Raw genomic sequence first — 22,121 nt, forward strand, 5'->3', positions numbered from 1 at the left:
CGCCCTTCACTCACTCCTGAAGAGCGTCAATGCTGTCGGGCTGGTAACCTGTGCCTATACTGCGGGGAACCCGGACATTTTGTACGAACATGCCCGGCAAAGCTTCGTAAGTGCCTTTCTGTCTCCCCTGCTCTTACCCCTGCTGTACTGAATAATGTTTCTCATCTGGCTGTTCCGATTCTCTTACAGCTCCCAGGAGGGAATATACAAACCAGCGCTATCTTTGATTCCGGGGCTTGCAGTGGCATCATAGACTTGTCCTTCGCTTCCAGACATCACATTTCCCTCCGGCCCAGAGCGAAAGGACTTTCAGTATATTTGGCCGATGGCTCTACCCTCAGATCAGGGCCAGTAACCCAGGAGACTGTACCTCTGCTCACCACCATTGCCAGCACTCATCAAGAGCTACTTTGTCTGGATGCCATCAAGTCTCCTCTATTTCCCATCATATTAGGCATGCCGTGGCTCAAGGCCCATAATCCGCAAATTGATTGGACCTCGGGGAAGATTGAGTTCCCTTCTTCTTACTGCCATCAACACTGTCTACCAGAAGTCACCAAGGCCCCTTCTTCCCTGTTGTGCATGGAAACTGACGCCGAGATCTGTCAAGTTGTACCTGAAATCTACCACAGCTTTCTGGATGTTTTCAGTCAAAAGGGTGCCGAGACTCTTCCTCCCCACCGGCCATACGATTGCCCAATTGAGCTCCTTTCAGGGGCAGAGATTCCTTTTGGGAGAATTTTCCCTTTGTCAGAATTAGAACTAGGAGTATTAAAAACCTACATTGATGACAATCTAAAAAAAGGGTTCATCCGACCCTCCACGTCCCCGGCAGGAGCAGGAATCTTTTTCGTGGAGAACAAAGACCATTCTCTACGCCCTTGTGTGGATTATCGGCCACTTAATAAAATCACGATCAAGAACCGTTATCCTTTACCATTAGTGCCAGAACTTTTTCAGAGGCTGGGGTCTGCAGTAGTGTTTTCTAAGTTAGATCTTCGTGGTGCCTACAACCTTGTCCGCATTCGCAAGGGAGACGAATGGAAGACTACTTTTCGTACTCGGTTTGGGCACTTCGAATATTTAGTCATGCCTTTCGGACTTTGTAATGCTCCTGCTACATTTCAGCATTTTGTGAATAACATCTTCAGAGACTATCTTGACCTGTTTGTTGTTATTTATTTAGATGACATCCTAATCTTTTCTTCTTCCTTAGCTGAACATCATGACCATGTCAGAAATGTTTTGACCCGACTTCGCCTGCACGGCCTATACGCCAAGCCCGAGAAATGTGTCTTTGAACAAGAAAGTATCCAGTTCCTTGGTCTAATTATCTCTGTGGAAGGCATCAAAATGGACCCTCAGAAGGTCTCCGCCATTCTGGACTGGCCCGCCCCTACTGACAAGAAGGGAATCCAACGTTTTGTAGGATTTGCAAATTTTTACAGAAAATTCATCAAAGGATTCTCCACCATCATTTCTCCCATTACAAGGCTAACCAAGCAGGGCCTTAAATTCCACTGGTCTACTGAAGCTCAGACTGCCTTCACAACACTGAGAGATCTGTTTGTCTCAGCCTCAGTTTTAAAACATCCTGATTCCACATTGCCTTATATTTTGGAGGTGGATGCCTCCGAGATATCGGTCGGTGCAGTGCTTTCCCAGAGACAGGGGCCTAGGGCTCTTCTGCACCCAGTCACCTTTTTTTCTCGCAAATTATCGGAAGCAGAGAGGAACTACGACGTGGGCGATCGAGAGTTGTTAGCGATCAAAGCTGCGCTTGAGGAATGGCGATATCTTTTAGAGGGAGCAGCTCATCCGATTCTTGTTTGTACAGATCACAAGAATCTGGAATATTTAAAGACTGCCAGGAGTTTGAAACCACGACAGGCCAGATGGGCACTGTTCTTTACCAGATTCTCATTTCATATAACCTATCGTCCCGGGTCAAAAAACATCAAGCCTGACGCGCGCCGTCACGAATGTACAGCGGTTCAGAAGCATCTTCTCCGCCAGACACCATTTTATCCTCAGGAAACTTTCTGTTGCTCCAAGGGGATCTACTTTCACAAATCAAGCAAGCCTCCAGGAACATTTCTACTCCACCTGATACAGCTCTACAGGCCAGAGATGACCTTCTGTGGTTTAGGGATAGGATCTTCGTACCTCAGGAGATGCGAGCAGCAGTTCTTAGTTCCTGCCATGATCACATGTTGGCCGGCCATTTCGGCGTGCATAAGACATCTGAACTTCTTCAGCGCACGTTCTGGTGGCCACAGTTAAAAAAGGATTGCAAGGACTATGTGGAAGCATGTGCCACCTGCATTCAAAATAAGGGCAGCAAGTCTAAAGCTTGGGGTCTGTTGAAACCACTACCTGTCCCGGAGAAGCCATGGAGGATGATCTCCATGGATTTTTATTGTCGAGCTGCCACCTTCTGAAGGTTACACTACGATCTTTGTAATAGTGGATAGATTATCCAAAATGGCACATTTCCTACCAATGAAGGGCACCCCTACTGCTGCTGAAACTGCTAGGACATTTATCAAGGTAGTGGTGAGGCTTCATGGCATTCCTGCCAATATTACTTCTGATCGGGGGGTGCAATTTACCTCCAGGTTTTGGAGAGCTCTTTGTGAGTCTCTGAAAATTGACCTCTCCTTCTCTTCTCCCTATCACCCTCAAACAAATGGCCAGATGGAGAGAACGAATCAGACGCTGGAGCAGTATCTGCGCTGCTTTTCCTCGTTCTCCCAGGACGATTGGGCTCCGCTTCTACCCCTTGCCGAATTTGCTTACAACAATTCTGTTCATTCTGCCACAAAGCAATCCCCGTTCTTTGCAAATTATGGTTTCCATCCTCTGTTCTTGTCTAATAACATCCCGGAGTGTCCAGTACCAGCTGTCCAAGAGAACCTAAACTTCTTTGAGTCAAATAACAAACTCCTGAAGGAGACTATGGCAAGGACCCAGAACTACAATAAAGAGGTGTTTGACAAGAAGGAAGAGAAGGGGGGAGCTTGATCTTAAACCCGGAGATCAGGTCTGGCTGTCCACGTTGAACTTAAAACTGGCTTGTTCTTCCAAGAAATTGGGCCCCAAGTTCGTGGGTCCCTTCCCAGTGCTAAGGAAAATTAATATTGTGGCCTACGAACTAAAGTTACCAGAGTCATTCCGGTCTTTCATGTTGCCCTACTCAAACCCGCAGTTCCTGATCCTTTTGTCAACCGGAAGGTCGGTCCCCCTGAACCTGTGATCATTGATGGAGAAGCTGAATATGAGGTTGAGTCCATTCTGGATTGTAGAAAAAGACGCAACCAAGTCCAGTTTCTGATTAAGTGGAAGGGGTACGGGCCCGAGGAGAACTCTTGGGAGCCGGAGTCTAACATTCACGCGAAGAGGTTGATTCTTGCCTTTAAGAGGTCCCATCCAAGTAAGATGGCACAGTTGGGCATCCGGAGGCTGCCCCTTGGGGGGGGGGCAATGTCATGAAAGACGTCCTGTTAGCACAGTTGTTAGAGCCGGTGGACGTGTGTGGGTGCGCGCTAGCGCGAACGAACGCATGCAGAGGCACGCTAGCACGAACGAGTGTACGCGGGTACGCGGTGGTGCGAGCAGGCGCGTATGATCGGTACTCAGGCATGCGCGGGAGCGCGCGGACGTACAGTGTGACAGTGTTTGCCGCCAATGGATTTATTTAAAGGAGCCTGTTAGCATGCTTTCTTGCTGTCCGGTCTACAGCGTTTCCTGTGACCCTAAGCTATCAGTATACCTGTCTACCTGATTCCTGTTACCCGGCCCGCTCCTGACTACTCCTGTTTGCTGCCAGTCCCCGACCTCGGTTTGTCTGACTATTCTCCTGCCTCATCCTACGGTTGTTGCTGCCTGTCTGTTGCCGATCCGGTCCGCGCCCCGACTACTCTTCCGCTTCTGTCTGGTACCTGCTCTGCCCACCAGTGTTGACCCGGCCTGTCTGACCTCGCTAGTGTTCCTGCCAGAGTTCTGGTTCATCTTCCTACTACCAGTTGTTCCAGTGCTCCAGTTGAACTACAGAACACCTCCCTGCTGCCTGTTGTTCCTGAGTTCCTGCCAGCTACACTACTTCTCTGCTCAATCAGCTGTTTCAGTGTTCCTGCCAGAGTTCTGGTTCATCTTCCTACTACCAGTTGTTCCAGTGCTCCAGTTGGACTACAGAACACCTCCCTGCTGCCTGCTGTTCCTGAGTTCCTGCCAGCTACGGTACTTCTCTGCTCAGTCAGCAGTTCCAGTGTTCCTGCCAGCCCTCCTTCTGCTGCACCAGAGGTTCGGATCAGCTCCACATCTGCCACTTGCCAAACACTTGTGGCCCCCTGTGCTCTTGAGTCCCTGTTTTCTCTATCAGGGGTTCTCGAGCCAGAGGCACACAAGAGGCTACTCCCTGCATTCTGGGCTCCGCCACCAGGTACGTGACATCAGGGATCCAAGTAGAGGAACAGCAAGCAGGATAAGGAGCCAGAAGGGATGTCAGCAAAGCCAGTCTTTAGACAGGAACGCAGGAGATGGTTTCTTGTGATGTGACCAAGGCGAAGGCAGGAATGAAGTGAGCTGGAGACCTTTAACCTCCCTGGCGGTATGATTATTTCAGATTTTTGCGTCTCAAAGCGGTACAATTATTTTGCATAGAAATTTGGCGTTTTATATTGTAGGCCTGTAATTCTTAGCAATAACACACTTAAATCTGTCCACCAAGAGTCTAGTAGATATCCCGGGTATGATGAAGTTTGAAACACAAAATCATAAATTATAATATAATAAATAAATATAAAAAATAATAATATAATAATAATAAAAAAAAATTTCCCCACGATTCGCTATCGCTCAATTCTGCAAGTGTTCTAATTTACTATCGCTGTTTTCTAGCTGGTCTAAAACCACTTTTGACGTAAAGGGACACTTTTTGGTTGCTATGGACAATCTCCAGTTTCCAGGCAGAAAGAACAGTATATAATATAAAACTGCATGCAGGGCATAGGATAAAGCACTGGGGACAAAAGGGATGTGAAATGATTTCATACAGTAGTCTGTAAGATTACAGTGTACTGTATGTGTTATGAATTTTCATTTTTTTGAATTTGCTGCCAGGTTCCGCCCCCGTGCGTCGCAACGCTCGCAGGGAAGGGAGCCCGGGACAGAGAGGCTTCGGGGGGAGGACAGAGCCCACAGACACAGCGGGGGGACATCGCAGGATCCTGGGGATGTAATCCCGAGTGTGGCTTGGGGTTACCGGTAATGGTGCTGAAATTTAACCCCGAGTCACACTAGGGAAAACCGCCAGGGAGGCTACGTAGGTGGGACTGACGAGCAGATCCACAACAGCTGGTTAACCATTTGCCGACCCCCTCATGACGATATACGTCGGCAGAATGGCACGGGCAGGCAGAATCACGTACCTGTACGTGATCTGCCTCCCGCGGGTGGGGGGTCCGATCGGACCCCGCCGGTGCCCGAGGCGGTCGACTTCTGACTGGGAGCGTTCAGAGATGAGGGGGAGGCCATCCATTCGTGGCCCCCCCCCTCGTGATCGCTCCCAGCCAATCAGATCATTCCCCTGCCTCTGTATAGTACACAGAGGCAGAGGAAATGATATAATCTCTCCTCGGCTCAGTATTTTCCGTTCCGGCGCCGAGGAGAGAAGACTGCAATGTGAGAGCACAACACACACACAGTAGAACATGCCAGGCATACAATACACCTCCGATCCCCCCGATCACCCCCCAATCACCCCTCCCCCCCCGTCACACTGACACCAAGCAGTTTTTTTTTTCTGATTACTGCATCTGTGTCAGTTTGTGACAGTTAGTGTAGTAGGGCAGTTAGTGGTAGCCCCCTTTAGGTCTAGGGTACCCCCCTAACCCCCCCTAATAAAGTTTAAACCCTGTGATCACCCCCCCGTCGCCAGTGTCACTAAGCGATCGTTTTTCTGATCGTTGTATTAGTGTCACTGGTGACGCTAGTTAGGGAGGTAAATATATAGGTTCGCCGTCAGCGTTTTATAGCGACAGGGACCCCCATATACTACCTAATAAAGGTTTTAACCCCTTGATTGCCCCCTAGTTAACCCTTTCACCAGTGATCACCTTATAACCGTTACGGGTGACGCTGGTTAGTTTGTTTATTTTTTACAGTGTCAGGGCACCCACCGTTTATTACCTAATAAAGGTTTAGCCCCCTGATCGCCCGGCGGTGATATGCATTGCCCCAGGCAGCGTCAGGTTAGGGCCAGTACCGCTAACACCCACGCACGCAGCATACGCCTCCCTTAGTGGTATAGTATCTGAACGGATCAATATCTGATCCGATCAGATCTATATTAGCGTCCCCAGCAATTTAGGGTTCCCAAAAACGCAGTGTTAGCGGGATCAGCCCAGATACCTGCTAGCACCTGCGTTTTGCCCCTCCGCCCGGCCCAGCCCAGCCCACCCAAGTGCAGTACCGATCGATCACTGTCACTTACAAAACACTAAACGCATAACTGCAGCGTTCGCAGAGTGAGGCCTGATCCCTGCGATCGCTAACAGTTTTTTGGTAGCGTTTTGGTGAACTGGCAAGCACCAGCCCCAGGCAGCGTCAGGTTAGCGCCAGTACCGCTAACACCCACGCACACACTGTACACCTCCCTTAGTGGTATAGTATCTGAATGGATCAATATCTGATCAGATCTATACTAGCGTCCCCAGCAGTTTAGGGTTCCCAAAAATGCAGTGTTAGCGGAATCAGCCCAGATACCTGCTAGCACCTGCGTTTTGCCCCTCTGCCCGGCCCAGCCCAGCCCACCCAAGTGCAGTATCGATCGATCACTGTCACTTATACAACACTAAACGCATAACTGCAGCGTTCGCAGAGTCAGGCCTGATCCCTGCGATCGCTAACAGTTTTTTGGTAGCGTTTTGGTGAACTGGCAAGCACCAGCGGCCTAGTACACCCCGGTCGTAGTCAAACCAGCACTGCAGTAACACTTGGTGACGTGGCGAGTCCCATAAGTGCAGTTCAAGCTGGTGAGGTGGCAAGCACAAGTAGTGTCCCGCTGCCACCAAGAAGAAGACAAACACAGGCCCGTCGTGCCCATAGTGCCCTTCCTGCTGCATTCGCCAATCCTAATTGGGAACCCACCGCTTCTGCAGCACCCGTACTTCCCCCATTCACATCCCCAACCAAATGCAGTCGGCTGCATGAGAGGCATTTACTTTATGTCCTCCCGAGTACCCCTACCCAACGAACCCCCCCAAAAAAGATGTAGTGTCTGCAGCAAGTGCGGATATAGGCGTGACACCCGCTATTATTGTCCCTCCTGTCCTGACAATCCTGGTCTTTGCATTGGTGAATGTTTTTAATGCTACCATTCACTAGTTGAGTATTAGCGTAGCGTACAGCATTGCACAGACTAGGCACACTTTCACAGGGTCTCCCAAGATGCCATCGAATTTTGAGAGACCCGAACCTGGAACCGGTTACAGTTATAAAAGTTAGTTACAAAAAAAAGTGTAAAAAAAAAAAATATATATATATATATATATCATAGTTGCCAACATTGAAAAAAAAATATGTGGGACACTTTTTTTTGCTGTAGGCGGAGCCAATCAATAATTAGGAGGCGGGGCATTCGTTTGTAGGCGTGGCCTAGTAAAAATAATAGTTGCGGCGCGCGAAGCGCGCCGCGGCGAAAAATGGGCGTGGCTTACGCGAAAATGGGCGTGGCTTACGCGGAAAGTGGGCGTGGCTTACGCGGAAAGTGGGCGTGGCTTACGCGGAAAGTGGGCGTGGCTCAAGAGGGTATGGTTAGAGTCTGAGATGAATGGGGGAGGGAAAGGGGGAGAGGGAAAGGGGGAGAGGGAAAGGGGGAGAGGGAAAGGGGGAGAGAGGAATGACGGGACAGCAGCCCCAGGTCCTACACAACAATAGAAATATGTGTATTCTAGAAAGTTTAACAATCAGCAGATAAAGATACTCCAAACACCTGGTGTTAACGCTTCAATCATCCCGGCACCATGGTTGTTATGGTGTCAGGATGATTGAAGCGCATTATTTCTATTATTACATTGTAATATAAAATTAAATCATTCAACTCACCATAATGCAGAATCAGTGGGATCCCTGAGCGTGTCACTAGCCACGTCGCCTGCCACCAGCAGAGTCTGTCCTTGCATCAGGTGCCCCCGCCAGAGTCTGTCCTTGCATCAGGTGCCCCCGCCACTGCAGCCCCCCCTCAGTTAGTGCAGCCCCCCCTCAGTGAAGCCCCCCCTCAGTTAATGCAGCCCCCCCTCAGTGCAGCCCCCCTTCAGTTAGTGCAGCCCACCCTCAGTGCAGCCCCACTCAGTTAGTGCAGCCTCCCCCCCTTAGTGCAGCCCCCCCAGTTAGTACAGCCTCCCCTCAGTGCAGCCCCCCCCAGTTAGTACAGCCTCCCCCCTCAGTGCAGCCCCCCTCAGTTAGTGCAGCCCCCCCTCAGTTATTGCAGCCCCACTCACTGCAGCCCTCCCTCAGTTAGTGCAGCCCCCCTCACTGCAGCCCCCCCCTCAGTTAGTGCAGCCCCCCCCTCAGTTAGTGCAGCCCCCCCTCAGTTAGTGCAGCCTCCCCCCCTCAATGCAGCCCGGCCCCCGCTCAGTGGAGGAGCGGCCGGTGTTCTGCCGAGAAAGTTCCCCTCGGCAATGGCGGACCCCCTGTACTGCGCAGGCGCAGCGCTTGCGCAGTACGGGGCTGGGGAACTTTCAGGAAGACACGGCGCCGGCGCCGTGTCTTCTGCTCGCTTCAGTGGAGAGGGGAGGGGCCGTGCAGCCAAAGAAGCCGCTTCATTGGCTGCACGGATCGAGCCCCCTTCCCCTCTCCACTAGAGGCAGCTAGAGCGGCAGCGCCGGCCGCCATTTTGCTGGAGCCCGCTGCTCCAAAAAAAAAAAAAAAAAAAAAAAAAAACCAACATTCCCGATTTTCCTTATGGAAAATCCCGATTCGGGACACTCTCCAATCGGGACGAGGGTCCCAAAATCGGGATTGTCCCGGGAAAATCGGGACTGTTGGCAACTATGATATATATATATATATATATATATAAAATTAAAAAAAATAGTTGTCGTTTTATTGTTCGCTCGCTCTCTATTCTCTCTCTATTGTTCTGCTCTTTTTTACTGTATTCTATTCTGCAATGTTTTATTATTATTATGTTTTATCATGTTTGCTTTTCAGGTATGCAATTTTTTATACTTTACCGTTTACTGTGTTTTATTGCTAACCATTTTTTTGTCTTCAGGTACGCCATTCACAACTTTGAGTGGTTATACCAGAATAATGCCTGCAGGTTTAGGTATCATCTTGGTATCATTCTTTTCAGCCAGCGGTCGGCTTTCATGTAAAAGCAATCCTAGTGGCTAATTAGCCTCTAGACTGCTTTTACAAGCAGTGGGAGGGAATGCCCCCCCCCACCACCATCTTCTGTGTTTTTCTCTGGCTCTCCTGTCTCAACAGGAAACCTGAGAATGCAGCCGGTGATTCAGCCAGCTGACCATAGAGCTGATCAGAGACCAGAGTGGCTCCAAACATCTCTATGGCCTAAGAAACCGGAAGCTACGAGCATTTCATGACTTAGATTTCGCCGGATGTAAACAGCGCCATTGGGAAATTGGGAAAGCATTTTATCACACCGATCTTGGTGTGGTCAGATGCTTTGAGGGCAGAGGAGAGATCTAGGGTCTAATAGACCCCAATCTTTTCAAAAAAGAGTACCTGTCACTACCTATTGCTGTCATAGGGGATATTTACATTCCCTGAGATAACAATAAAAATGATTAAAAAAAAACCCTGTCCCCCCCTGCTCTCGTGCTAAGGCGAACGCAAGCGTCGGTCTGGCGTCAAATGTAAACAGCAATTGCACCATGCATGTGAGGTATCACCGTGAAGGTCAGATCAAGGGCAGTAATTTTAGCAGTAGACCTCCTCTGTAAATCTAAAGTGGTAACCTGTAAAGGCTTTTAATGGCTTTTAAAAATGTATTTATTTTGTTGTCCATGTACTTGGCCTAAGATCATCTTTTTTATTTCATCAAACATTTGGGCAATATAGTGTGTTTTAGTGCATTAAAATTTTAAAAAGTGTGTTTTTTCCCCAAAAAATGCGTTTGAAAAATCGCTGCGCAAATACTGTGTGAAAAAAAAAAATGAATCGCCCACCATTTTAATCTGTAGGGCATTTGCTTTAAAAAAATATATAATGTTTGGGGGTTCAAAGTAATTTTCTTGCAAAAAAAAATAATTTTTTCATTTAAACAAAAAGTGTCAGAAAGGGCTTTGTCTTCAAGTGGTTAGAAGAGTGGGTGATGTGTGACATAAGCTTCTAAATGTTGTGCATAAAATGCCAGGACAGTTCAAAACCCCCCCAAATGACCCCATTTTGGAAAGTAGACACCCCAAGCTATTTGCTGAGAGGCATGTCAAGTCCATGGAATATTTTATATTGTGACACAAGTTGCGGGAAAGAGACAAATTTTTTATTTTTTTTTTTTTTGCACAAAGTTGTCACTAAATGATATATTGCTCAAACATGCCATGGGAATATGTGAAATTACACCCCAAAATACATTCTGTTGCTTCTCCTGAGTACGGGGATACCACATGTGTGAGACTTTTTGGGAGCCTAGCCACGTACGTGACCCAGAAAACCAAGCACCGCCTTCAGGCTTTCTAAGGGCGTAAATTTTTGATTTCATTCTTCACTGCCTATCACAGTTTCGGAGGCCATGGAATGCCCAGGTGGCACAAAACCCCCCCAAATGACCCTATTTTGGAAAGTAGATACCCCAAGCTATTTGATGAGAGGTATAGTGAGTATTTTGCAGACCTCACTTTTTGTCACAAAGTTTTGAAAATTGAAAAAAGAAAAAAAAATGTTTTTTCTTGTCTTTCTTCATTTTCAAAAACAAATGAAAGCTGCAAAATACTCACCATGCCTCTCAGCAAATAGCTTGGGGTGTCTACTTTCCAAAATGGGGTCATTTGGGGGGGGGGTTGTGCCACCTGGGCATTCCATGGCCTCCGAAACTGTGATAGGCAGTGAAGAGTGAAATCAAAAATTTACACCCTTAGAAATCCTGAAGGCGGTGATTGGTTTTCGGGGCCCCGTACGCGGCTAGGCTCCCAAAAAGTCCCACACATGTGGTATCCGCGTACTCAGGAGAAGCAGCTGAATGTATTTTGGGGTGCAATTCCACATATACCCATGGCCTGTGTGAGCAATATATCATTTAATGACTTTTTGTAATTTTTTTTTTTTGTCATTCAATCACTTGGGACAACAAAAAAATTAATATTCAATGGGCTCAACATGCCTCTCAGCAATTTCCTTGGGGTGTCTACTTTCCAAAATGGGGTCATTTGGGGGGGTTTTGTACTGCCCTGCCATTTTAGCACCTCAAGAAATGACAGCTGTGTAAATTCCAGAAAATGTACCCTAGCTTGTAGACGCTATAACTTTTGCACAAACCAATAAATATACGCTTATTGACATTTTTTTTACCAAAGACATGTGGCCAAATACATTTTGGCCTAAATGTATGACTAAAATTGAGTTTATTGGATTTTTTTTTATAACAAAAAGTAGAAAATATCATTGTTTTTCAAATTTTTCTGTCTTTTTCCGTTTATAGCGCAAAAAAGAAAAACGACAGAGGTGATCAAATACCATCAAAAGAAAGCTCTATTTGTGTGAAGAAAAGGATGCAAATTTCGTTTGGGTACAGCATTGCATGACCACGCAATTAGCAGTTAAAGTGACGCAGTGCCAAATTGTAAAAAGTGCTCTGGTCAGGAAGGGGGTAAATCCTCCCGGGGCTGAAGTGGTTAACTGTGAAGAGAGATGAGAGCTGGCAATTAGCCAACAGCTGAGTGGCCAACTCAGAGAAGGAAGGGCTGAGCCAGCCCTGAAACTTCCCCTGTCAGAATGGGGATCCGCCTTGTTTACATAGGCAGATCCCAGTTCTGCCTCTCTTCATGCCGATCACGAGTCGTCAGCGAACATCGAGTCCGCTGGAGCCGTGGGCGAGCTCCCGCAGAATGCGTCCACAGTACTACATGCACAGACCGACGTACAGGTACGTCGGTTTGCGCAGCCAAGCCGACTTGCTGCAGTATATATGCGTAAGGCGGTCGGCAAGTGGTTAATGCAATAAATGTACATACCAATCTAGAAAATATTTAAAGGGGAATTAGACTGCATCTTAGCACCGCAAACCAAAAACACTATTTAAAAGAAAAGTGCAGGAATCTAAACTAACGAACATACATACTCACAAAGATGGCTGCAGCATATGTCTGTCCCCTGCCACCTCTACACTGAGAACTGAGTTATCAAAGACCACTGATCACTCAGTTATGAGGTACCTTCTTAGTACAGAGCAGTGATTGTCAGGAGCGCTGGGCTGTAGAAAGGCTGGCTCAGGATCTTAGCAGGGTGCTGAGAGGCTGAGTCAGCTGCCAGTTAGGAATCTGGGTGAATACCGACAATATTCTTCGGATCCCGAAAGCCTGGAATGTCTCTGTGACGTCAGCTGATGGTGGACTTTAGCCTACTGTCGGCTGAATCTGGGTCATAGGAGTGCAGAATTAAGTGCACTCCTTTGACCCACAGGATAAGTATGGCAAAAAGAGCTTTGGCCATAATTCTCCTTCAATTAACTTTTAATATATAAAGCAAATTCACCCATCCATCTATTTTATCATTTTATCATGTTTTATTTTACTGAGAAATCACTTTGAAAAACACCCCTAGCATTTCTAGCCGTTGCCATCTTGAGTACATTATTCATGTAGCATTTACTTCTTGGAATCTATCTGCCCTTAGCTCATGTATGCAGGCAGAAAAGTGGGCTTAGTTGAAAAAACTCCTCCTCTCCTCCTGAAGTCTTCTGGGATGTATAACATCATTTGCCTAGGCCTGGAAACCAGAAAGTAACTGAAGAAATGTAAAAAAAAAAAAGAAAAAAAAATTTCCTATCTATTTACTAATGTTAGCAGCATGAGAATTAAAATAGTAAATGTTGATTGAGTCAGTGAAGTTCCACTTTAATAATTATTCTTTTAGTTTATGCATAACTCCCAACTTTTTGAGTGTAGTTTCCCTACATTTTAAATTTTTGATGAATTATTGATAAAGATTGTTCACTGTTTTTGATATGCGGTAAGATATATATATATATATCATTTAGGGTCAGCGCAGTTACACTTTTTACAGTAATATTGCTTATTTCACATCACTGATGGGGAATTTATAACTGCAGCAGATCTGCTATTTAAAGATAAAGTTACACATTATTATAGATTTATATTTTTTCATCGGAGACACACTTTTCATATTCCTTAATACTGGCTTTTGAAATTTCCAAATGCAGCAATTTAGAAATTGGGTGAAAGGTTTAGCACTGTGAAGTACTATGGGATAGGTTTACTACAACCAGAAAGTGCAAAATCTGATGCAGCTCTGCAAAGAAGTCAATCAGCTTCCATGTTCTTTTGTCAAAGTTTAATTTAACAAGCTGAAATAAAAAAAACGAATTGGCTACAATGCACAGCGGCAGGGCCAGGACAAGGGGTGAGCAGGAGGGACAGCTGCCCTGGGCACTGTGGTATCATGTGAGATGGGAGGGCACCATGAGTAACGGGGCAGGGAATTTGTGTTGAAAAGGGGATTTTGGGAGGAGGCAGGTAAGTATTGTTCTGAGAGGGGGAATTTGGAAGGTGGTAAGAGTGGTGATTTAGACCCCTTTCACACTGGAGCGTTTTGCAGGCGCTATAGCATTAAAAATAGCGCCTGCAAAACACCCTTAAACAGCTGCTCCATGCACTCCAGTGTGACAGCCCGAGGGCTGTCACAATGGAGCGGTGCGCTGGCAGGGCGTCAGAAAAAGTCCTGCCAGCAGCTTCTTTGGAGCTGTGAAGGAGCAGTGAACTCCTCCACCGCTGCTCCCCATTGAAACCAATGGGGCAGCGCTGCGATACCGCCGGCAAAACGCCGCTCTAGTGGCATTTTGCAGGCGGATTTAACCCCTTTTCGGCCGCTAGCGGGGGGTTAAAACTGCCCCACTAGCAGTGCTAAAACGACGGTAAAGCGGGGCTAAAAATGGGGGAAAAGTTTGGGCTAGGAGGGAGGATTGAGGTGGTATTTGTGCTATTAGGGGGGATTTGGAGTGGGGGGAGAAAACTTGTACTAGGAGGGGAATTCTTAGGAGTAGAAGATTTGTATTAGGAGAGCTGATTTTTGTGGGTGGAGAGGGCATTTGAGTTTGGGGATGGGGGGGCAAAGGTTTGTGCTGAGAGGGGTGATTTCAGCAGGGGGTATTGGGAGGAGGGGGGATTTATGCTTAGAGGGTAAGCATGTAGATTAGTGCTTTTGTAGAGGTTTTTGCTGACACATAATGTTCATGCATCTTGAAGGAGGAAGGGGGGGGGGGGGCAGTTTGGCATGCTCGCTGGGCTCTAGATGACCTTGTCCCGGCACTGCACGGCTGAACCAGATTTAGTGGTCTGGTCTTTGTAGCAAATTTTTCTGACGTGTTTGGGGTAAGCTCAGGAAGAAAACAGACACCATGCATATGTTTGTGCTGTAAACAAAAATTGGACATATGCCTACTTCACTTGCCTTTTTTGCTGTTAACACAATGCTTTATTTTTCTAAAAACTTTATTCATGTGAGGAAAAAAGGAATAATCATTGAAATATATCTGTGTTATTTTAGGCAACTGCAGGTCCCCTGTCTCAGTCTATCTCCTGGCTCCTGCTGAGATACCGCATGATTATGTAACTACTGTCCAGCTGGCTTGTTTGGTGCAAAAGGCTTATCATAGCATTTACATAAGATGGAACATTTCTGGTGCATACTATATGGGCAGGATGAGCTCTACCAAGGAGCTTAATGGAACCTGGACCTTTCTGAATTACATTTCACTTCCTGTAGACAAGCAGAGTGCAGCTTGTGAAGTTTGGCTTGGTTCCTCTTTTGTCAGCTTTACCTGGAATAAGTCAAAGCAAGGTAATACAATTTAAATTAAATAATACTTTATTAATTGTCCTTTTATCATGTGCAAATGCATAATATGGCCATTTATAAATTGGAGCAAATCTGGTGCTTTATGAAGATTCTTTCACAAACAATAAGTGAGCCCACAGATGGTGTATCAAAATGCTTCTTCAGAGGATTCAATAGGATCATATTTTTGGTCATACCAGGGTTCAACTACAGACCATATGACTGCTGCGGGACCCAATGACATGGTTAACACAGTACATTCCAGCAGCTGAACAGGATCTAGCAAATATTTTACGATGAAGTTTACCAAGAAAGTGATTAGTAGGATACATAATTCCTTATTGTGATGACCTTAACCCCTTTGCACCGGTGCCTCACAGCCCTTTAAGAGGTTTCAGATGCCAAGAGGCAGGATTGGGCTTATGATCACATGACTGCCATGATTGGCTGTCACGCCAATCACATGAATGGAGGTGTCTTGCGATCGGAAGCATTCTGTTAGCCGCTGGTAAGTTTGGCGGGAGCGCTCAAGGCACGCGGTCTCTGCAAAGCTGTGGCGGCTATATGGCCGACCTGCCGAGAGGCGCCATTTTTGCGCACTGTCAGCACCTAGGGGTTAAAGTAATACTAAACACACATTGAGGTTGATTTACTTAAACTGGAGAGTGCAAAATCTGGTGCGGCTGTGCATAGAACCCAGTTTCCAGGATTTTTTTTGTCAAACCTTAATTTAACAAGCTGAAGTTAGAAGCTGTTTGGCTACCATGCACAGCTGCACCAGATTTTGTACTCCGGTTTTAGTAAATCAACCCCATTGTTTAAATCACTTTATACATTCTTTTTCTGTATGTGGATGATGGCCCTGTAATTATTTTTAAAAAATCGAAGTGCCTTTTTGCCGAATCAATATACAGCTGTCCCATGACTCAGCTCTTCCCCAGCCTGTCAGCAGTGAAACACTGGCAGGAGGGGCTTCTAGTCTGTTGCTGGTCACTATCAATAATCTGTTTTAAATACAAATATGCAATTGAAATGAAATCTTTCTTTTTTTTTCGCAATAACATGCTGTGGGTGATATTCTGACAGTCACAAGCTGTGTCACACACCGCCAGTCTGTGTCTTAGATGGTGAAGCCACTATCTATCAAGCTGCCCACCCCCATTCTGATTTGCTGGTTTTTGAAAATCTTTTTTTATTTTCTTGACAAACACAAAACAATACAGACGTACAGCAGCTCAGCCAACATCTGGCCATCAGCAGGGAAGGGACCCATGCAGGGGTCATAAAGTATTGTATAATATCCAAGTACATTAAATTGTCTACGGCTACCATAGGTATAACAACAGCAACAAATTGTCATGGCTCCTGCTCCAAGGGAGGGCTAACATAGGGCTGGCACACCCAGAATATTTCTCGCAACCCTGGTTAGTCTATTAGGGCATTATGAAAGGCTGTCATATATCAGAGAGGCCACTTAATTTGTTAAAGCAGTGGAGTGTTCCGCCAACCACTTACTCCAGACTCTGTCATGCTTTTTCGGACACCCTCTATGTGTATAGGTGTCCCTGTAAAGAGGTATCACAGTGTTAACAAGTGACTTCCATGAGCCTATAGAGGGAGGAGTCTTCCGCTTCCAGCCCAGGACAATGCACTTCCTGGCATAGAACAGCAGGAAACCCAACAGGGTTCTCTCTGCCACTCTTGGCACCAAGTCCTCCACCAGCCCCAGTAGGCATATTTTTCGGGAAGGAGCAAAAGAAATAGATAGCAACTCGTTCACCTCTGAAAGAATTTGTGACCAGAAACCTGTAATTACCGGGCAGGACCAGAAAATGTGGATATAGTCCGCTGGGGCATGATCACACCGCCAACACTCCGGGGAGAGAGAAGACCTCATCTTGTGCACCCGAGCGGGAGTAAGATATGCCCTATGGACAATCTTGTATTGAATGAGGCGATCTCTCAAGGATACCAGTATTTTAAATGGGAAGTCCCACACATCCTCCCAGTCCTCGGAGTCTAACTCCGGAACATCCCGGCCCCATTGCTGATGGAGCCTGGACAGCTCAGGAGAAGAGACCCAAAGGAGATGTGCATATAGCACTGAGGTGGGTTTTTTGGTACAATCAAATCGCAAAATCCGCTCTATGTCGGATTGCATCATCTGCCTTTCACCTGGCGGGAACTGAGCCCTGAAAGCATGGGACAACTGTAGATATCTGAATTTGTGCGAAAGTGGGGCATTGTAATGAGACATTAAGTGCTCAAAGTAGAAAAGTGTTAGGTCTGAGGTGATGTCTGAGAGAGCCTTGATATGGTACCTGGCTCATATCACAGGGTCTGGGATCTCGCAGGTTGGGATTGTTCTAGAGTGGGGCATTCGGGGATACAGCGGTCAGAGGATATTTTTCACAGATCAGACTTCCCTCCAGGCCCTAAGGGTGGTACGCATGGAAGGGGATAAGTCGTATGGAGCCTTGTGGCCTGTAAAAGGAGATTCGACAGCGCCTCTGCAGATCCCAATACCGCAGCCTCAGTGGCCCAAGCTGAGTTGGATCTGTCTGGAACAAGCCACCAAAATGCAGTGACCAATTGAGCCGCTATAAAGTATTTGTGACATTCCGGGAATGCTAAACCCCCCTGCGAACAAGGGCACATTAGGGTGGTTAGCCTAAAGCGGGGGGGATGTGGACCCCAAAGAAAGGAGGAGAACATTTTGTTAAGTTGGGAAAAGAATGATTTGGGGATCCATTGAGGGGAGTTACGAAACAAGTATGTAAACTTGGGAAGGATTTTCATCTTGATAAGATTAACACGGTCCAGTAATAACAGGGGGAGGTTTTCCCATGCTTTCAGCTTGGCTTTGACTGAGTTGATTACTGGAAACAAGTTCATTGGATAGAAGTCAGTGCCGTTCCTTGAGATACACACCCCTAAGTAGGTAAACTTGTCCACCCACTGCAGCTGAAGAGAAGCCAAGGCCCCTTTTTTAGCCTCAGCATCAATAGCCAGGAGCTGCGACTTACCCCAATTAACTTTAAGTCCCGTCACTACAGAGAATTCTTCAAGGACTAACAGTGCCCCCTGCAAGGAGGGGCCAGCGTCATTCAGGAAGAGAAGGAGGTCGTCTGCATACAAGGCCACCCTCTCCTCCAGCCAGCCCAGCCGTAGACCTTTAATATGTGGTGAGGCAGGAAGTGCCTCCGCCACTGGTTCCATGGCAATGGCAAAAAGTGCCAGAGAGAGAGGACAGCCCTGTCTTGTACCCCTAGAAAGTTCAAAAACTGGAGACAGATGACCCCCTAAGCGAATGGCAGCCGTTGGTGAACAATAGATAGTCTGTAACCATCGAATGAATACCAATGGAAACCCCAATCTCCTCAGAATCTCCCACAGGAAAGGCCATTCAATCGAGTCGAATGCCTTCTCAATGTCGAGAGAGGCAACCACTCTATTACCCTGATTGTCATGTCTTGCATGGAGGTTAGTAAACAACCTATGCAGATTGATGTCTGTAGACATGAACCCGGTCTGATCCGAGTCAATGAGAGAGGGAAGTAATGGATTAAGTCTAGTGATAAGAAGTTTAGTTAGGAGTTTGAGGTCAGTATTAAGGAGTGCTATAGGTCTATAAGAGGCTCATAGTTTGGGGTCTTTGCCCGTCTTAGGGATGAGGATAACATGTGCGTGTGCCATGGAAGATGGGAGAGAGCCCTGTTCCAGGCAATGTGTAAATAGGGCGGCCAGGCGGGGGGCTAGCATGTTACCATGTGCTACATAGAAATCAGTCAGGAGACCATCTGGGCCAGGAGCTTTGCCAGTGGATAGGGAGTTAATAACAACTTCAACCTCCTCTGCGGTAATTGGAGCAACTAGATGAGTTCTTTCAGTATCGGAGAGCCAACCAAGGGCTATCGGATCCAGGAGAGATGCTAACCTCTCTGTGTCTGAACCCGAGGGTAGTGTGGTGGTATATAAAGGTTGATAAAAATCATGAAAGGCTTGTAAGATAGCCTCTGGGGAAGAGATGGCCTCACCCGTGGGAGAGGTAAGTTCAGGGATCATGGTATTAGGGGTGTCATGATGAGACATCATCGCCTACAGTCTGCCATTCCTGTCTCCCTGTTCAAAAAATTTTTGCTTCGTGTTATACATGTCAAGTCTAGTAACCTCTGACAAATGTAGATGAAGGCTACGTTTAGATGCCTGCAGAGCTTCAAAGTTTGAGGCAGAGGGATCCAACCCATATTGGTCAGAAGCCAACCCCACCTCGCTCTCCAAAGCTACTGTGGCAGGCTGGCAGCAGTCTGTTGCAACCCTAATTTGCTGGTTAGTGGGCATGGAGGAGGAGTGGGGGTGTGGGCTGTTATTTACCACTATGTATCCACCCACATGTGTGACTCTATGGTCACATGGGTTGCTCAGTTGTGATATGGAAGAAATGCTCAGGGTAGAAAATACACTGAAAATTGAGCATGTGTAGAGCTGCCAACACTGCTCTGCCAAGTCTGCAACTGCAGTAAGGACATGTACAGAAGGGGGGAGATAGAGAATAGCAGGATCAACCAGTTTTTTTTTTTGCAGAAAACGGAAAGCGAATCCCATAGTGACTGAGTGAGTATGAACAGCATGTAATACAGCATTTAATGATAGTTTTTAATAATGTGGTTTTAATAAAACTTTAATGGGAGTGACTTTGTGATGGAGTCTAGAAAGCCAAGGAACTGTATCATAATTTTCGTTAGAGCCTGTCACTTGCAGACATATCTGTATGAAGCGAATGTTAACACCCTGCAAGGAAGGATTTTAAAGGGAACCTGAACTGAGAGAAACTGAAGGCTGCCATTGCTGATCACTTTTAGTTCCCAAAAACAAGCATGTAGCACAGTACATAGTTAATCTGGTTGAAAAAAGACCAGAGTCCATCCAGTGATATCAAAACTCTGGATCTGCATATTTGTTTCAGGTCAGCGACTCAGAAATAATTACTGGTAGGTACATAAAAGAGGAACTGCACTCTGGAGGCTGTTCCCAAAAAAAAACACAAAAAAACAGATAAGGGCAAAGGACTAGTCACCAGTATTGCCAGTTGTCTCCAAGACAGGGCTGGTGCAAGAGTTTTCTCTACTTAGGCCTCATCCATCTGGCACCCCAACCCGCCACACACACACACACACACACACACACACACACAATCCTCCTGTCACACCCACCATTGTGACAGGGGGGCATTTTTTTCAAAATGATCATTTTTTTAAAAATAAACATTACTATTACATGCTTTTGTGCACACAAAATGGATATAATTGTGTCTGACTGACCGGGAGGTGGGGTTTATGATCATGTGATTGGCTCAAGAAGCAATTCTGTTAGCCGGTGGTAACTGTGCCGGCGCTCACTCTCAGGACAGCTGTGTTTGGAAATTGGTACATAAATTTGCAGCCTCTCGGCACCAAGGCCCACCCACCGAGAGGCCGCATATTTTCATATCAGCGGCATTTAGGGGTTAAGTTGGAATTTCAGACAAAAAATACATTATCAGGGTATTGCTTAGGCACAGCTAACATTTCTAAATTTGACAACTATTGTTTTTGGAAGGAAAAGACAACATTGGGAGCATCCAGGTTTCTCTTGTCACATGGTTACATAGTTACATAGTTAGTCAGGTTGAAAAAAGTTCAGCCATTAAAAAAAGATAAAAAATATATATATATATATCCAATTTGCTACAGCAGGGGAAACAATTCCTTCCTGATCCCAGAGAGGCAATCAGATTTTCCCTGGATCAACTTTACCTATAAATGTTAGTACCCAGTTATATTATGTACATTTAGGAAAGAATCCAGGCCTTTCTTAAAGCAATTTACTGAGCTGGCCAGAACCACCTCTGGAGGGAGTATATTCCACATTTTCACAGCTCTAATGCCCTGTACACATGATCAGATATTGATTGGACATTCTTTTTTTTTTAATTCTTTATTTAGTTTTATATAAGAAAATACAAAAAGCATTACACTCTTCAAAATATACATATCTCTATAAGATTATGATAAACCCCCTTTAGCCCCTTGCATACCCTTCCCTCCCCCCCAATACCACCTCCCCCCCTCCCCGCAGGTACTTTTCATCTGGACCCATAATAACGACATCAAGTATGGATGCGCACATATTAATTCATGATAACATCGGCAAATCTCTCAGATTTCTTGAAGGCTTCCCATCTGACCCATCTGCTTCCACCCTCATCATGATCCCTTATCAGGGAATCTACTGCCTCAGTCTTCTCTAAATTATAAATCTCATTAATCCTTGAAATCCAATCCCGAATCTTAGGCCCCTCTACTTCCTGCCATTTTTTTGGTATTGCACTCTTTGCTAAATTTAAAAACACTGAGATTAGGGAAGATTTGTACCCTCTACTCGATCCCTCAGAACCGTGAACAGACAAACCCATGGGTCATGCGGGATAACCTTCCCCGTAATCTCCTCAATAAGCTGGATCACCTCCCGCCAGAATATTTTAATTTTTGGGCAACCCCACCAAAGATGCGCCATCGTTCCCGGGGCCATACATCCTCTCCTTTTAAAAGTGCGATGTGTTATATCGTGTGTATTTGGACCTAGATTCCTATATTGAGGAGGGTTCCAAAACAAGTGATTTAACCGTGCATTACTTAACCCCATTTCCAAATTAACCCATCTTTTATTAGTCCCTCCTTTTGCCCAATCTATAGCCCGTGATAGAACGATCGCTTTATAATAAATTTTAAAGTCTGGGATGGCCAACCCCCCCTGTGCTTTCTCTCTACTCAACACCATGTACGCTATCCTAGGTTTCTTGTTATTCCATACAAAACTACTTATTAGTCCTGTTAAGGTTCTAAAATATGTTTGAGGCAGTGAAATTGGTAACATCTGCATCTTATAGAACACCTTTGGGGCCAGCACCATTTTACTGTGTTAATTCGCCCGATCCATGAGATCGGGCGATGCGATATTCTTTTTATTTCTGATCTAATTTCATCTAATAACGGGATAAAATTCAGCAGGTAAATCTTCCTTAGGGAACCTGCCAATTTAAC

General features: G+C 46.1%; 1 protein-coding gene across 2 annotated transcripts in view; it reads left to right on the forward strand.

Moving 5' to 3' along the window:
• LOC141129961 (uncharacterized) overlaps positions 1–22,121 on the forward strand; it is a 98,124-nt gene that overhangs the window by 43,765 nt on the left and 32,238 nt on the right. For both annotated transcript variants that reach the window (XM_073617974.1, XM_073617975.1), the window contains exon 3: positions 14,749–15,042. In XM_073617974.1, the coding sequence (XP_073474075.1) occupies positions 14,749–15,042 (294 nt within the window). The remainder of the gene's footprint in view (positions 1–14,748; positions 15,043–22,121) is intronic.

Source organism: Aquarana catesbeiana, linkage group LG02, assembly GCF_042186555.1.
Source record: "Aquarana catesbeiana isolate 2022-GZ linkage group LG02, ASM4218655v1, whole genome shotgun sequence".
In the NCBI taxonomy this organism is placed as follows: domain Eukaryota; kingdom Metazoa; phylum Chordata; class Amphibia; order Anura; family Ranidae; genus Aquarana; species Aquarana catesbeiana.